The 17,596-nt window shown below is 53.2% G+C and overlaps 1 protein-coding gene across 9 annotated transcripts in view; it reads right to left on the reverse strand.

Moving 5' to 3' along the window:
• Nucleotides 1-17,596, reverse strand: part of PHACTR3 (phosphatase and actin regulator 3) — a 414,253-nt gene that overhangs the window by 205,515 nt on the left and 191,142 nt on the right. For 2 of the 9 annotated variants that reach the window (XM_082361026.1, XM_082361018.1), the window contains exon 1: nucleotides 2,167-3,221. The exons of 5 other annotated variants lie outside the window; for them this stretch is intronic. In XM_082361026.1, the coding sequence (XP_082217152.1) occupies nucleotides 2,167-2,284 (118 nt within the window). In that variant the 5' untranslated portion in view covers nucleotides 2,285-3,221. Of the gene's footprint in view, nucleotides 1-2,166; nucleotides 3,223-17,596 lie in introns of those variants that run through there. 2 more of the 9 variants (XM_082361021.1, XM_082361027.1) reach the window with 2 other exon arrangements.

Genomic DNA, 17,596 nt, shown 5'->3' on the forward strand with positions numbered 1-17,596 from the left:
GACTCTTCACCCTAGTGAAGAAATGACTCAGGTGGGTGCGATAACTAACTCACAACACCAGACTCTCTGAAAACCCAGGTAACATGCATCATGAGAAGATCACATCAGAACTGACTGATAGCAGACCTTCCCAAACCATTTGAAAAAGACTTTTTAAATGGGTCTGCCCAAAAAGAAGCATGCATTGCATCAAAAAGAAGTGAGTCTCCCATCAGAAGAGGCGTGCGAACACATGCCAAGCCAACCAAGCAAAGCAGTTGTAGAAAATGTTCCCCTAATCCACCCTTCCCGCTTCAAGCTCCCAGGTCGCTTCCAACTTGAAGATTCTGAATCTCTTTCTACCAGAACTCCTGTGCTTAACACAATCCTTAAATACTTCATTGATTTTTGCTTTTTAGTGAGGTTCTACCACTCACAGAATTATATCTACTAGAGACTTTTTTACCTCAGGCATCTGCTCGCTGGGTCCCATTTTGAGCATCTGAACCAGAGACTAACTCGGGCTTTCAGCCTCCCGTGGTATCACTTAATCACGGACATCCAAGCCCTTCCACCTCTCTCCCAGGTGGACCGGCACGAGACACCTGTCCAGCCCTCCGTTTCCACCCACGGAGGCATCAACTCACAGACAGCCAAAAAGCTAAATCCTCCATAATTCCTGTTTCAAGTTTGCTTCCTTTTACTGTCAGGGAGACAAAAGGAGCTGAACAGGATTTTCTCATGACGAGCCACTCAACTTCCATAATTGGAACAATCATGGATGTGCATCTTCAACACAGAGAAAACCAATCCATCATGGAGAGCTGAGGGCTTAATCCCCGATTTCTAATAAATGGATTAATTAAAGCCTTAAGGGTCTGCATATAGCTGCCTCTGCTTGAAACTCCAAGGAAATTAACTTGCCCTCCCAGATATAAAAAAAGCTAGGGATCTCCTCCGGTGGGTACCTTAGTTTGACCAAATGACAGTGTCAATAGTCCTAACAAAGAAATCTTACAAGCCTTGCATGGGTTTATTGTTTAAAATTTCAGATTGGGCCCTGGCGCCCACAGAGCTGCCTTTAACCGGTCTTTCTTTGCAGTTAAATAGTGAAGCTCCTCTGTGTTCCAGCGAAGTGAAGGAATCCCTCCCCACAAAGCCGCTTCACCCCAGCCCCAGGGAGTATCTGGAGTTTGATGCCCACCATTTAGCGTGATCAAGTCCCCATCTGGGGTCAGTGAATTTAGAGAGGGACAATCCTCAAAGGAAGGTAAGAGCAACTTATTGTCAAAACAGAACCTGTGACAGGATGGTGCTTCTCTAAGATTCGAATGGACTCCTGTGGCGTGATACCAAAACACCAGCTTTGATTCTTTTTTTGAACCCTACATTTCAGAAGCAAAGACTTCTCCCTGTGAAGTGAAAATTGCCTTCTGGTGGAGAAAGGTTTTAATGATCACTTTGCTTCCTGCGTCTCCATGGTGACGGGGCGCACAGCCCACCTCCCACCACCCCCCCCTCCTGCTTTATTAGGCCTTTCTTCCTCTTTGGAAAGTAATCAATCAAGCCGTATAGACTCCTTTGTGACCGGATTTATCACCTAAACAATCGACGCTGCCGCGGGGGGTGGGGAAATGAACGAAGTCCATATAATTTAATGAAATCAGGCTCCGTCCTGGCGCACGCATGCCCTTCATCTCCCAGTGGCGGCTCTGCCAGCACACCTGTCCCGGGAGGCGGGCGGGCGCGCCCAGGTGCGCCAGGCCCCGCCGACTTGGGCGCTCCGCGGAACCCCTCTGCGCGGCGGCCGCATAAGCGCTGCCCTGCCCGGGCGGGGGAGCCCCAGCCGGGCCGCCGGGGCCACCGGAGCTGGGGCCGCGGGGGAGGGAAGCAGAGCTCGGAGCCGGCGCTGGTAGAGGCGGCCACAGGTCTGACTCCCGGCCCCCAGCTGGTCAGCACCCAAAGAAGGGAAGCCCCTCGGAGGGGCCAGCAGAGCCCACCAACCCGCAAGGAGGGCAGATGCGGAGTCCTCCCCGGACAAAGGGCTCCACCGCCTTACGGCGAGCCTGAGCGACCGGGTCCTGCCGCGGCTCCGCAAAGGCAGCCCCGGCGCGCAGCAGCGCCGGGGACTTGCGCCCAGCGCCCCCTGCCCCGGCCCTCCCCGCCCTCCCCCGCCCACCCCGTTACCTGGGTTCTCCCCGGCGTCCGCGGAGGAGGTGGCCGAGGAGTCGGTGAGGACGCTGGGGTCACTCTGCGAGCGGCCCCGCGACACGAGGCAGCCGCTCCCGTCCTCGGACGCGGCCATGGGCCCGGCCGGCGCGGGGGCAAGTTGGAGGGAGCCGCGTGTAATCAGAGCATCCGAGGAGGCCAAGGTCACTGGCCAGGGGACTGGAGGGGGCGTCTTTTTAAAAAAGGAAAATCAAAAAGGACAGGGAAAGGGAAGAAGCCGGAGGACGAGGCCGGGGCTGGCTTCAGGGCGGTGAGACAATAGCCTCGCGGCTGCAGCCAGGCGCATCCCGGCGTGCGCGGCCTCGCTCTGTTATTTATTCGTGTTTATTCCCATTCTTCAGTCTATATTCCAGGAAAAAAAAAAAAAAGTTGAACCAGGAAATAAAAACTTTTTCTTGTCAGTGTTTATTGCGTGCTTGGGGCAGGGGGTGATGCCCGAGAATTTCTGGGGGCGCTCCCTCCCCCCACCCCACCTCCCACCCCCCGGGGGAAAAAAAAGGAAAAAAGAAGAGTCTTTGCTCTGGCGATTGCTTTAATCTGAAAGCTGTTCTTGGAGCATCTGTTGGAAAACATTAGGATTCTCCCATCATGCCGCGCGAGAGGAGCCTGACGTCACGAGAGAGGGGAGCGAGAGCCAGCGTGGGGATGGGGGCGGGGTCTCAGATACCTGAACTGCACGCTGCCCGCCCCGAGGTGGGGGGGGCTGAATCCTGAGTTCTGAACCGCCCACTCCCACCGCAGCCGCGCTCTGGAAACAAGGATTCCACATCCCGCTTCCTCCGGCTCCCAGCTGGCGGGGAGGAGACCCTGAGGGTGCCTCCCTCGGAGGTCAGGGCCTAATCTCCCCAAGCAGCTTCAGGCAGAGGTTTCCCGGGCCCTTCCTCTCTCGGGGATCTGGAGGCCACCGTGGGATGGGGGGTGGGGCACTACGGAGCTTTGTCCCCGCCCACCACAGCCGCCTCCCCACTGCCCAGCCCTCCTTCCCCCAGGCCCTCAGCCCCTCGCGGTGGAGGAGAGAGGCAGAGGGGCACCTGGCACCTTCCAGGGAGGCCTCCCCCAGATTCCTTGATGGAGTTGATGAGACCAGGCAAGGGAGGTGACACCGCCTAGGGCTGCCACTTACAGAGGCGTCCCCCAAGGGGCTAATGAGCAATTCTAACCCTTCTAGATGATGGTGTGGGAGAAACAGAGGCAACTCCCACATCTCCAGCTAAGGCTCGGGGCGGGAGGACGATGAAGAAGAGGGAGGCCCAGTAAAGGACACAGAAAGGGGAGCTGTGTCACACAGCCTGGGCTCAGAAGGGGGCCAGACCCCCAGGTGGCAGGGCCACAGGGACGCCGGGGGAGGGTGCACCCAGCCCCGGCCTTGCTGTGCGGAGAAGCTCCGACGGGCAGGATCCTGTCTCAGCCCCTCAAGCCACCCCAGGTAGAGGGTGTGCTCTCAGCCCCACTGTGGGTGATGAAAACAACCGGGGCTCAGAGGAGCCTGCCAGGGGTCCTGACGCTGGGCAGGGGCTGGGGACCGTCCTGGGGCGGCTTCTTCGTATCCGGGCTGGGGTGCAGGGGGAGCACCTGGCCGTGTTGGGTGAACCCCAGTGAAGGGCCAGGGACAGCACTGAGATGTGGGGAAATGCGGGTCCTCCCTGCACGTGGAGCTTTGGGCTCTTAGCAGCGGTCCCCTCACAGAAAGAAAGCCTGCCTGCCTGCCTGCCTCCCTCCCTCCCTCCCAATAATCCGCAGAGTCCAGCGTGCGCTGAGCACCACACCAGGCACTGGGGATCCAGATGCAGAAACAGCCGCAATGGGTCTTCCAGTGGCCGGGGAGGACAGAGCCGAGAATGGCCACCAATAAGTCAATACATGTCCCCCCCAAAATACTTCACTGCAGTTGTCAACACATACCATGAAACAAAGAGGAAACCAGTAGGACGTTTTACTAAATACTTTTTATCCACGTAAAACTGTGCTGCACGGTGACACACCTGGCTCTGGGGCGGGGGGGGCATCGTCTCTTCCTCACGCACCTCTGAGGTGTGAGCTACTGTAGCCTCCACCTGAGGGGTGAGGGCAACTCAGAGAGGCGAGCGCACCTGCCTGGGTCACAAGCCAGGACAGGCAGGGCCGAGGCTCCCAGCCCGCGGTCTCTCCAAGCGTGTCCTCCGGCAGCCCCTGAGCGCCGTGCCGAGTCCCAGCCCAAACACAGGCAGGTCTCAGGAAGCCCCCAGCCACGCCATCAGCACGTCCCACGCCTGCGTGAGGAGGCCTGAGGTAGGCCGGCCAGCAGCGGATACAGAGATGGACCAGCGGGTGGGGGGGGCGGATGGCAGCCCAGGGGCACGTGCGAGAGGAGAGCAGAAGAGGGGTGGCCGCAGCAGCTTCCGGCTGTCTGTCCCTTACCCCTACGCTTCAGGGCCTCCCCTACTCAGAACCTGTACTGCTACGGACCTAAGATTTTTCTTTAAATCAATCTGCCCTTAAATGCATTTTAAAGGAAACCATCACTCCAGCGATAGGAATGCAGCCTCCCTGTCGCGTGTGGGAAGGACGAAGAACACAAGAATTGTCTACAGACGCCAACATCCCTTAATGCCTCGCTCGTGTACGTACCACCTAAAACCATTTCGAGTCCCTTCGGACAGTCTACACGTCTGTGCCCATTCGCCCACTCCCCCTAACTGTATGGCGGGGCTTAAAGGCATAGAAAAGCATAAGGCTTAGCATTTGCTCCAGGAGTTCACGTGGAGGTGAGGGACAGAAGACAAAGGTGACCACCAAATATGTTAGTTCTTCAGCATATATGTTGGCACAATATTGATTTGAGTTGGGTAGAGATGGAGCTGGTCATTATATTTTTCTCTGGCTTTGAAATGATCCATAATAAAAATAGTTTGAGGTTTAAAAACATTAGTGACCCCACCTCTACTGATCAGTAGAAATAAAAATCTGGTGAACTGCCTGCAGGAGAGACTCGGGCCGTCCAAGTTATCCACGCCCAGACCAGGGCCGGCTGGAGGCCTGGGAAGATCTGGCCCACAAGGGGTGCAGAAGGCTGCTGTCCGCAGGTCCCAGCCTGGAGGATCCCAAGGGGGTCTTTATTTATCCATGATAAATGGATAAATAAAATGTGGTGTATCCATCCAATGTAACATTATTCAGTCATGAAAAGGAATAAAATACTGATACCTGCTACAATATGGGTGAACCTTGAAAGTGTTCCAAGTGAAAGAAGCCAGTCACACTCACACACACAAAAATATACATGTATATACTATATGATTCCACTATGTGAAATGTCCACAGAGACGGAAGGCAGATTAGTGGTTACCTAGGGCAGGGAGGGGGCACGGGGGCAAAGGGAGTGACTGCTCATGAGTAAGGAGTTTCTTTTTGGGGTGATAGAAAGGTTCTAAGTGTTTTAAAATAAGATTATGGTGATGGGGCTCCCCTGGTGGCGCAGTGGTTGAGAATCTGCCTGCCAATGCAGGGGACACGGGTTCGAGCCCTGGTCTGGGAGGATCCCACATGCCGCGGAGCAACTAGGCCTGTGAGCCACAACTACTGAGCCTGCGCGTCTGGAGCCTGTGCTCCGCAACAAGAGAGGCCACGATAGTGAGAGGCCCGCGCACCACGATGAAGAGTGGCCCCCGCTTGCCGCAACTAGAGAAAAGCCCTCGCACAGAAACGAAGACCCAACACAGCCAAAAATAAAAAAAATAAAAAATAAAAAAAAGATTATGGTGATGGTTTCACCACTCTGTAAATATACCAAAAGCTATGGAATTTTTACACTTTAAACAGGTGACCTTTCTGGTTCATAAAGTATTTCAATAAGGCCGTTTTAAAAAACAAAACCAGGTACACAGAGGCACCTGGGCTGAGCTTTTGATTTGAAGAATGAGTGGGTTCCGCCTCTCACCTCTGCTAGGCACAATCACACTTCCACCTCCCCTGTCCCTGCCCTGGGCTCCGAATCAGACTGAAGCCCTCCCAGGGGTCACCCTTCTGGTCCCTGATCAGAAACCCAAAGCCATTTGCTGACTCTGGGCAGCCCTGAGAGCCTCAACACAGCTGCCTCAAAGAACTACAAAGATGGCGAAGCCTGTAAAATTCGTTCATCCCTTCTGAAAACACGAAGTGGTGAAGGAAAGGGAGGACCTTCCTCTGCCCAGGGCAGTCGTGGTGGGGACACCACGGCGGAGGTGACTCTCAGGCTGGCAGAGCCACCCGTACACGCAGACGTGCCCCTTGTTAGCAGGTGTGTGGAAAAAGGACCACACAGAGGTCCAATCCCGCCCACAGGCGTCTCCAGAGTTGGTTTCCTTCTTACACAAAGTGCAGATGAAAAATACAAAAACTGTCAATCACTGTGCTGTACACCTGAAACTTATAGAATATTGTACATCAACTATACCTCAATTTTAAAAAGATGCAGATTATTACCATCCATCAAATATTTCCTGAGTATCTATTTTGTGACAAAACTTATGATTTTTCTGGGAATACCACAACGAACAAGATGTTATTGGACCCTGAATTCTCAGAGCTCGTGATCTTGCAGAGAAGAGAGGATTCAGAACTAAGCAATCGATCAATCCATTGGTTTCAGTGAACACAGAGTGAGGGGTGCCCAACCTGGGTGGGCAGAGCCTGGTCTGAGGAAGTGATGCTCTTTCTGAAACTGAAGTCTCAGTGGGATTAATCAGACAAGTCAAGGAGGCAGAGGGAACTGTCGGGGCACAGGCCATGAGGTGGGAGCAGCACAGAGCTCTGAAGTCCCCAGAAAGAGGCAGAGTGAGGGGCCAGGGTGTGAGCTAGGCTGGAGGAGGGGGTGTGGACCCCGTCCATGAAGTGTCTTGTGGTCCTTGTCATGAGCACGGTGAAAGCCAAGTGCTGAAGGCAGAAGTGGGTCTCCAGAGGATTCCTGCAGCTGGTGACACAGAAGGGACCCCAGCTGAGGGAGGGACAAAAGGGCACGTGCTGTGGGTCCCACAGGCCCTCTGGTACCAGCCGCAGGCTGGGGACCCCTCTCTGGAACTGTGATTCCTCATCTTAGAAAGAGCATGGTCACTCCTGCCCGGCCGTTCCCAGGGGTCACGTGGCAAGAGCTGGACCAGTGCTAGCGGTGCTCTCGGAGACCCCTCGCGTGTCGACGACCCCTGCAGAGCTGACGGCCCAAGGACCTGGGACCCCACCAGGTCGCCACCATGAGTTCAGGGATCTCTGTCAGGCAGAAGCCTGGGGCATTGCAGGTGCCCAGGAAGTGGGTATCCATCCGTTGACCGAATCAATGATTGCGCACAGGGGTGTCGACGCATCGCTGCTCCAAAAGTGGGGGGCTCAGCATCCTCAGGACCCACATCAGCTCCTGCCCTCCAGACCTGAGGACCTGAGGCTCCAGGGACCCTTCCTTACCCTACACAGAACAGAATTAAACCTGCAAACTCAAACGCTTAAAAAGAACTGCTCCAGCCGCATTCTCTGTCCAAGCTCTTAGGAAACCAATGGAAGAGGGTCCAGAGGGCATCCCCCAGGGTGGGGACTGGAGGCCAAAGGAGAGGGAAGGGTGAAGACAAAGCAGGTCCCACGGAGCCCACGGTGAGGAGGGGAGCCCCGCCCTCTGCTGGTCACAGAAGGAACTACGCCCCACGATGGCCCGTGGGACCTTCCCCTGACCTGAGGGCTGACCTAGCCTTGAACTTGGCTTCTTTTCCCCTTTGACCTTGGTGGGGTTTCCATCAGCAGCCTTGCCCATAAGGCTACCCAGGGTGGTGCTCAATGCAATACCAGACGTGGCTCTTTTCTAAACACGCCCAACTCTTCTAAAACAAAAGCCTCCATGTCACGGACCATGGTCCCCGCCCTGAAAGGCATCGGCAGCCACAGCTGGCCTGAGAAACGGCCGTGGGTGTCCCCAGGCTTAGCCCTCCTCAGAGTGTCTTCCGTGCTCAGGCCATCTAGAGCCGGAGTCTAAGACCCGGGCACGAGAGGGGGTTCCATCACTTCCTAACTGTGTGTCCCCTCTAAGCCCACGTGTGAGTGGGGGAAGGGCCTCCCTCGTAGGGTGCTGGCATTCGGTCCCAGCACTCGGGACACAAAAAGTCCTCTGGTGCAAGACGCTGGCCTTCTGATGTCTTACGTGCCCCGAGCACATCCAGGCCGCCGGCAGGGCCCCATAGGATGGCAGTGATGGAGGCAGAAGAATACGGAGCAAGAAGCCGAACCAGGGGAGGGATGGGGGCGCCCTCTGCAGGAAGGACAGAAAACAGCCCCAGGCAGCTCCTGCTTCTGGGTGTCAGGGGTGCGTTGGAGCACAAAGCCGAAAGTCTCAGGGGACCTCCCGTCCTGGGTACATCCTATACACCTCCCTTGTTGGAGGCTGCGTGTGCCCTGTTTCTAGCTAATGAAGGGAGTGGGCTGGCTTCCTCTGTGGGAAACACCGCTGATGGATGGACGGAGAGACACACAGAAAAGGCAGCTGTCACCATCACCCTGGCAGGTGCTGATGGCAGCGTGCCTGCCTCCTGTCCGAGTGTCCTGCGGGGTCTGGAGCTCCAGCAGCCACCCTGTGACCCTGGAGTGACACACGTTGAGGATGGGATGCCAACAACTGTGGAGAAAGGGATTCTGAAAGACGTGGATGATTAGAATGTTAATAATAAATAAAAGGGCAAACTGGCAATGCTCTTCAGCAGTTATGCTCACCGCTCCGACGGTCCAGCCACTTGACTCTGACTTTTAAAAGAAGATAATTCATGTTTAAATAACGGTCATTGTCACCCAGACACTTTCTCTTTCCTCCAATTCAACGTGTACACTGTAGTATGTTTACTGGATTTCTGTTCTCAAGGGACTTGTTTCGTCTCCCTTGGGAGACCCCAGAGCTGGGCTTACTGCCTCACCACACACGGATTTATGTCTCTAACACCCCATCGCAGGAACGGGAGACAAAGTCTTTTACCGTGTCACAGTTCAAACACGGCATCCGGCCCGATCCATAAATTACAGAAAATCCATAGCACCAGGTTTATAGTACTTTAAACTTTTAAAAATACTTCCTAAGTTCCTTGGCTGGAGCGATAATTCCAAGAACCCACTTGTGCAAACCTATAAACAATGATGGCTGTGTCCGTATTTTCGTAGAAGCTGTGATCGCTTTCAGAGCCTATATTTCCCTAACCTGCTGGGCAGTTTAAAGCTGGTGGCTCCACTGGGATTTCATGGGGGGAGGGGCAGTTATTCGGGCGGTTATACCCTGGTGCGCTCACCAGTTCCCATTCTGGAATACTCACAATAGTGCCAGTGACCGCCACGGCAGACGGGGGAACAGCATTCACTTCTGTGTTTAGTGGAGGCTACCTCAGCCCATCAACTTGGGGTGCAGCAGAGATCACTCCTGGCACTTCACGCAGTTTTGGGGGGCTTCTGACCCTACTGGTTCATTCTTTTCAAGGGCTACCTGGGGGACCATGGTAATAAAAGGGAACCCCAGGATTTTAGGGGAATGGGCCCTGGGGGTCTGTTGGCAGGAGGGAGTGGAGGGGCAGAAATCTAGAGTGGGGTTGGTTCTAGCTCCGACCAGAGCCTGGAACACACAGCAAAGACGGGGGGCTGGCCCTGCATTCGGAAACGCATGGGTCTGAAGACCACACGGAGCCACCAGCCTTGATCCAAGAGATGTGTCCTAAAGAACATGAGGCCCCTGTTTGGGGTTTCATTGATTGATTCACTTATTCATAGTATGTGCCAGGCACTGCAGGGGGTGGGGAAGGGGAGAGGAGGGCTCCCTCCAGACAACAGCACGTGCAAAGGCCCTGGGGTGGGAGCACTGGGCAGTCTGAAGGGCTGAGAAGGGGCTGGGTAGCTGGAGTGCTAGGGGCGGGGTGGCATGCGGTGAGAGTGGGGGACAGGCCCCAGGACTCAAAGGGCCTCATGACCCATGGGACAGAGAACAGATTTTATCCTGGGAGGAATGAAAAACCCAGGAGGGTCTCCAGCCAGGAAAGAAAGAGAACGGATTTCCCTTCTCTTGGAAGGTTATGGGGCCACTGGAGGGAGGCAAAAGGGGCCGGAGAGATGAGGGGGGTGGACGGGGGCTGCCGCATTCAGACAGGGAGAGACACAGGCAGCCTAGAATGCAGGGTAGTGGGCAGAGGCCAGATACATTGTAACTACGTATGTTCCCCTGACTCCTGATGCAAAGGTACCCTGCCGCTGAACTGCAATAAAAAAAAATTCCTACACTCACGACTACTGTTACAATTCAGACAGTTACCAACTGATTTACGTGCTCTATAATTTGGGGAAGGGGGCTGTTTTAATAGCAGGATTCCTCAAAGCTGGACACCGCTGCTCTCCCTCAACACAAACGCATGCAGCTGATTTAACTGGATCTCATCACAGTGGTATCACCCTGTCCGCACCTAGTAGCTCACTATGGGCCGGTCCCCGGGCTAATCCACTTACCCACAGTGTAGACGGCAGGATTCTAATCTCCCCAGATTCCCAGCCCCGGGTTACTCAATCAAACATGACCCTAGGCACTGCCGTGAAGGCGTTTGCGGATGGAACCAGGGTTATAATCAGCTGACCTGAAGACAGGGGGATTATCCGAGATGATCCAGACGGGTCTGTGTAATCACAGGAGCCCTCAAAGCAGAGGGAAGACAGAAGAGCAAGAGGGGGACAGAAGGAGTTCCAGGCCTTCGAGAAGGATGCGGCCCACCACTGCGCGCCTTGAGGGGGCCAGGAGCCAGGGAATACAGCGGCTTCTGGAAGCAGAGAAGGACCCCCAACAGCCCGCAGGGAAACGGGGACCCGGGTCCTGCAACCCGTGAGCAGGACTCGGCTTCCCTCTCAGAACGCCAGGACCTGCCCACACCTCGACTCTGGCCCGCGGGCCCCAGAGCCGGGCACCACTGAGCCCACCACACCTCTAACCCACAAGGGGCGTGTGACGATAGACACGTGTCACTTAGCCCGCCAAGTTCGTGGTCCTCCGTTTCAGCAGCCACAGAAAAGGCATACACGCATCCCCTCGTTCATCCCCCCGGGTGACCAAGGATGCCAGTCCTGGTGTTACCCTCCACCCACAGGAGGGCCAGGCCCGGGGGCTGGTCATGCAGGTCTGCCGGACTCCAAGGGTCCTCTTCCCACCCCTGCACGACCCTGGGTGACCCCGCGTAGACCACCTGGGAAGAGGGATGTGCGCACATCCAAGGTCAACCCAAGATTCAAACGAAGGGCACAAACCACACAGGAGGACAGGTGGAGACGACCACCCAGGTGTCCCACCTGCGGGGCACAGAAAGCCACCTGAAGGGCAGGGCTCTCTCCTGCCACCAGACCCCTTGTTTCCAAGTCAGGCACCTCCAAGGTGCAGCCTGAGTTGGGGCATTCATTAAGGACCCCTGTATTAGGTACCAAGAACTAGCACTGTCTTCCAGAACAAAAAGTAGAGAACATAAATTCTGAGGCAGGAACAAGCAAAAGGCTAAGAATCCAGAGTCTGCCAAAGTCGATTGCCCAGGTTCAGGTGCAGCTCCGGCAGCTGTGTGACCTTGGGCAAGTTACTCCATCTCTTTGAGCCTCGGTTTTCCTCATCTGTCAAATGGGGTCACACCTCCTATACAGACATGCAGGCGAAGGGGCAGAGCTGAGGACAGGGCTCGGCCCGGCGTCCGGCCCCGGCTCGTGTGATTATTACTGTCCCCCCAGAGGAGATTTCAACGTGGCTTCTCCCACCGTGGTAACTCCCATACAAAGCCAGTGCAAATGATCATTACAAAACATCCGTCACTTGCATCATAATTCTCCCAGTTAGAAATCACTCTGCTCTACGAGTGAAAGGCATCCCTCCTCTTACTTTTTATCCTCCCAATATTTACGAAAAGGTAAAAACTTGGAGCTAATTTACCATGATTTTTGGGTGTGGCTTATAGGAAAAAGCACAGACAGCAAAGCCGTTAAAATAAAAATAGAAACAGAAATTTGCAGCAGCCTCGGGTGCTGGCATCCTCATTATCTGAGTGCGTGTGAATTACAGGACTTAAAAGAGATTTAGTCACAGACGAAAGATAACATTCCTTTCCACACAGCTGTTCTGGACACTATTAAGTGGAGAGAGACAGTCCTTCACTTGTATCAGAAACCTCATCTAGGGCAGGGTCTATTTCTGGTCTTTACCCTGTGGGTCAGTGGCAGCGACCCCACCATCCAAATATACGATGCACACAATGCAGGCAGCAGGATTCCTGCCTGACTTCCGGGAGACCTGCTGGTGGCAGAATCGGACCCGGACAGACTGGGAAACGGGTAAGGCGGACGCTTTGATTAAGATTCGGATGGAGGTGCCTGCCAAGGGCGCCTGTCAGTACCTGTACAAAGTGCATGGGGACAGTATTGGAGAATGGGGCCCAGGCAGGCCTCCATACACCTGTTTCAAGTTTGCTGTAGGAAGGGTGTGTAAATAATTCGAAACGGTCTAAAAATATGATATGCTTTCAGAAGAACAGGGAAGACTCTCAAACAGAGATGCTTTGGAGAGGCTGTGAGCTGCTTCCTGCAATTCTGGAGGGAAAGTGCTGCTGAATTGGGGGATTTTTCTGCTAAACGGGTCTCCTCTGCAGAGAAGCCAGAGGCTCAGTGTTAGAACAGATGCTGTCCGAAGGAAGAAACTTCTGGAGCTTAAGAATGGCTCTCTCCGTGAGCTGAGAAAAGGCGGGATTTCCCAGCCCCACCTGTGGTTCGTGCTCTCGGTAAGGCCACCTGCCACGTGCCAGGCACTGGTGTGCACACAACAGTAAGCAGGTCGCCGCAGGCCTGGGTCGATACTGGCTGGGAAAGATGGAGCGCTAAGAAGAGCGTGAACAGACAGACGGCCACGGTGCTGGGGTCTCCAGGACAGCCCTCAGGTTTGGGGACTCACGAGAGGGGCTCCCTGAACTCAGATACACTCGTACTCACGGCCGTGATTCACTACAGAGAGGACACGAAGCACAGTCAGCAAAGGGACAAGGCGAGAGGGTGACACACGGGTAAACCAGGCACAAGCTTCCAGAACCTTCTCCCCGTGGAGTCACGGGACACACTTAATTCCTCCACCGAGGAGTTGGGACCACACGTGTGACAGGTCGTCGCCCCGGGAAGCTCACTGGAGACTCAGCGCCCAGCGTTTCTCTTGGGGGGCTGGTCCCGTGGGCACCCTCTGCCCACACGGAGCAGGAAGGCAGACCCCAGAAGGAAAGCAGGGCCCCAGTGTGCACCCGACTCTCTGTGCAAACAGTTCAGCGCAGGGAGCCACTCTCCCAGCCTGAGAGGGAGGGGACCCTCCCCAAGTCCACGTTGTCAGACGCCAGCAGAAGGCTGACCCCTCGAGCAGGCCTTTCTAGGGAGAGCAGACAGGCTACTGGGTCGACTCTTTCGCGCACACCCAGCGGCGAGGGCCACACGGGAACTGGGAAGGGGGCTGTGTCGGGGCCATTCAGATGGTGTGGCCGGTGGTATTTTCCAAATACGGCCAGGATACGACCCCACCTCACATCTCACCACGTGGGTCTGCGTGGCCCCCATTAAGAGACGGGTGTCTAGTGTCACCTCACACCAGTCAGGATGGCCATCATTTAAAAATCTACAAACAATAAATGCTGGAGAGGGTGTGGAGAAAAGGAAACCCCCCTACACTGTTGGTGGGAATGTAAATTGATACAGTCACTATGGAGAACAGTATGGAAGCTCCCTAAAAAACTAAAAATAGAGTTAGTGTATGATCCAGCAATCCCACTCCTGGGTATATATCCGGAGAAAACCATAATTCGAAAAGATACATGCACCCCAATGTTCACTGCAGCACTACTGACAATAGCCAGGACATGGAAGCAACCTAAGTGTCCATCGACAGATGAATGGATAAAGAAGATGTGGCACATATATACAATGGAATATTACTCAGCCATAAAAAGAATGAAATAATGCCATTTGCAGCGACATGGATGGACCTAGAGATTGTCACACTGAGTGAAGAAAGTCAGACAAATAGAGAAAGACAAATATCATCTGATATTGCTTATATGTGGAATCTTAAAAAATGGTACAAATGAACTTATTTACAAAACAGAAACAGAGTTACAGATGTAGAAAACAAGTTTATGGTTACCAAGGGGGAAGATGGGGGAGGGATAATTTGGGAGATTGGGATTGACATATACACACTACTATATATAAAACAGATAATCAACAAGGACTTCCTGTATAGCCTAAGGAACTCTACTCAACACTCTAATGACCTATATGGGAAAAGAATCTAAAAAAGAGTGGATATATGTATAACTGATTCACTTCGCTGTACAGCAGAAACTAACACAACATTGTAAATCAACTATACTCCAATAAAAGTTAATTTCCAAGAAAAATTGTTAAATAAAAAAATTTTTGAAAGAGATGGGTGTCTGCTTCCCTACCCCCGATCTGGGTGGGCTGAATCTACGGCAGAAGTGATGAGGTGTGACTTCCAAGGCCAGATCACAAGTGTCAGAACCGGAGGCTGTGTCTCTTGGAAGCTCCCTCCTGGGACCCAAGTTCCCGTGCAAAGGCCTTGTGGAGTGGACCTGAGGCTCAGCCCACAGCCCACCTGAGCTCCCCACCGACAGACAGTGGCACTAACCTCACAGGGGCTCTGGACTGAACTGAGTCCTCTCAAAATTCATGAACTTAAGCCCCTCACCCCCAGTACCCCCAAATGTGATTGTGTTTGGAGACAGGGCCTTTAAAGAGGTGATTAAGGTTAAGTGAGGTTGCTGGGGAGGCCCCAAGCCAGTCTGACTGGAGTCCCTGGAAGAAGAGGAAACTTGGACACAGGGAGAGACAGCGGGGCACACACAGAGGACACGGGCCACGTGAGGGCACAGCCGTCGGCAAGCCAAGGACAGAGGCCTCGGACGAAACCTTGATTCTGGACTTCCAGCCTCCGGAACTGTGAGAAATTTAATTTCTGTGGTAGTTTGTTACGGTAACCTTAACCAGACTAATACACCAGCTGTAGTAGTCAGGGTTCCCCAGAGAAACAGAACCAGTAGGAGATCTATAGACATACAGACAGACACTTACTATGAGGGACTGGCACATAGTTATGGGTGCAGAGAAGCCCCATGGTTTGCCAGGAACAAGCTGCAAACCCAGGAAAACCAGTGGTACAGGCCCAGCCCAAACCTGAAGGCCTGGGAACCAGGATGCTGGTGCCCAAGGGCAGGAAAGAGAAGAGGGACGGCTCAGCTCTGAGCACCCAGGACTCCTGGATTCCATCGCGGGAAAGACCTCATGAAGGTTCACATACTCGCACCCAGTGACCGGTGGAACGAGTCACCTTTCCAGAAAATATTACAATTATGCAAAATCAGCATCTTCCCAGGTAACCAAGGTCACCAGTCTCCAAAGGGCAACAGGCACCCCACCTTGTCCTCCCTCCCCCCCAACTGCAGAGGACACCGTGCAGACCCCAAGTCACCGGGACGCGGACCCTCTCGTCGCCACCGTCCCAGCCAGCTCCCCAGTCCAGCTGGGAGAAGCCTGATGCAAGGGGTGTGAGCTGCCGTAGTGGTGTTTTTCCTTAAAATAAACTGCAACTGAGTTCTGGAAGAAATCCCAAAGGCAGCAGGTTGCCTTAATGAAGCTCAAACAGAGGAGGGGTCGGGGGACTCAGTGCCCTGGTTTTATTAAGTCATGAGGACGCAGGTCTCCACGGGCACAGGGGGAGGGCTCCTTCTGGGGGGATGGGGGAGGGAGGAGAGGCTGGGCCTTCAGAAGCAGCAGGGCCATGAGGAGGAACCCCTGGAATTCTCCAAACAGCTGACTCCTGTGGGCCGGTGCTTTTCGGTAAAAGGGGTTTCTTAAATGCAAAATGAAACGTTGATCGTTATCAATAAAACCATATATTTTATCAAATCAAACGAAACGAAACTCTTGCCCAAAACCTGCTTCAATGTTAGGTTCGGGAGACATGGTCCCCCCCGTTGTCACGTGCCTGCCCCCCAGGCCACCTTTCCTCCTCTGCCCATATGCACGGCTGGACGTTTCCACCAGAACCAATGGTTCCCTGAGTGAAACATTTGACTCCTGGATCCCTGATTAAAGATCTGTATTCAGGAGAGATAAATTAGGAGATTGGGATTAACATATACACACTATTATATATAAAACAGATAAACAACAAGGACCTACTGTAGAGCACAGGGAACTATATTCAATATCTTGTAATAACCTATAATGGAAAAGAATCTGCAATATATATATACATGTATAATTGAATCACTCTGCTGTACACCTGAAACCAATACAACATTGTAAATCAACTATACTTCAATTTTTAAAAAAATCCGATTTTTCCTCATACTATTCACAGAAGTAAATTACAGTGGATTAGAAACATAAATGTAAAGAAAAAAGCTGTACACTCATTAAAAGGAAACATGGGTGAAGATGTTTATGACCAACTGTCCTGGTTTGCCCAGGACTCAGGGGTTCTCAGGACACAGGACTTTCAGTGCTAAAACTAGGACCATCCTGGGCAAACTGGGGCAAGGTGTTTGCTCTAAATGTGAGGCAGAAAGAGATTTCTTAAAGAAGACACAAAAGGCAAAGACATAAAGAAAAAGCTTGATGGGGGCTTCCCTGGTGGTGCAGTGGTTAAGAATCCGCCTGCCAACGCAGGGGACACGGTTTCGAGCCCTGGTCCGGGAAGATCCCATGTGCCGTGGAGCAACGAAGCCCATGTGCCACAACTACTGAGCCTGCGCTCTAGAGCCCCTAAGCCACAACTACTGAGCCCACGCGCCATAACTACTGAAGCCCGCGCGCCACAACTACTGAAGCCCACGCACCTAGAGCCCATGCTCCACAGCAAGAGAAGCCACCACAATGAGAAGCCCGCGCACCGCAACGAAGAGTAGCCCCCGCTCGCCACAACTAGAGAAAGCCTGCGTGCAGCAACGAAGACCCAACACAGCCAAAAGCAAATAAATAAATAAATAAATAAATTTATTTTTAAAAAAAAAAGGCTTGATGAACTTCACTCTTCAAAACTGAAAATGTGGGGATGGAATGTACAGCTTGGTGACAATAGTCAATGGAACTGTATTGTACATTTTAAAGTTGCTAAGAGAGTAGACCACAAAAGTTCTCATCACACTCACACACACACACACGTAACTATCTGTGGCAATGAACGTTAACTAGACTTATTGTGGTGATCATTTCGCGATACATACAAACAGCGAATCATTACATAATATACCTAAACTCATATCATGTTATATGTCAACCATATCTTAAAAAAGACAAACTTAAAAACTTCTACTCAACCAAAGACATGATAAACAAAATTAAAAGCCAAGCCGCA

This window comes from Balaenoptera borealis, assembly GCF_965194805.1.
Source record: "Balaenoptera borealis genome assembly, chromosome: 16".
NCBI lineage: Eukaryota > Metazoa > Chordata > Mammalia > Artiodactyla > Balaenopteridae > Balaenoptera > Balaenoptera borealis.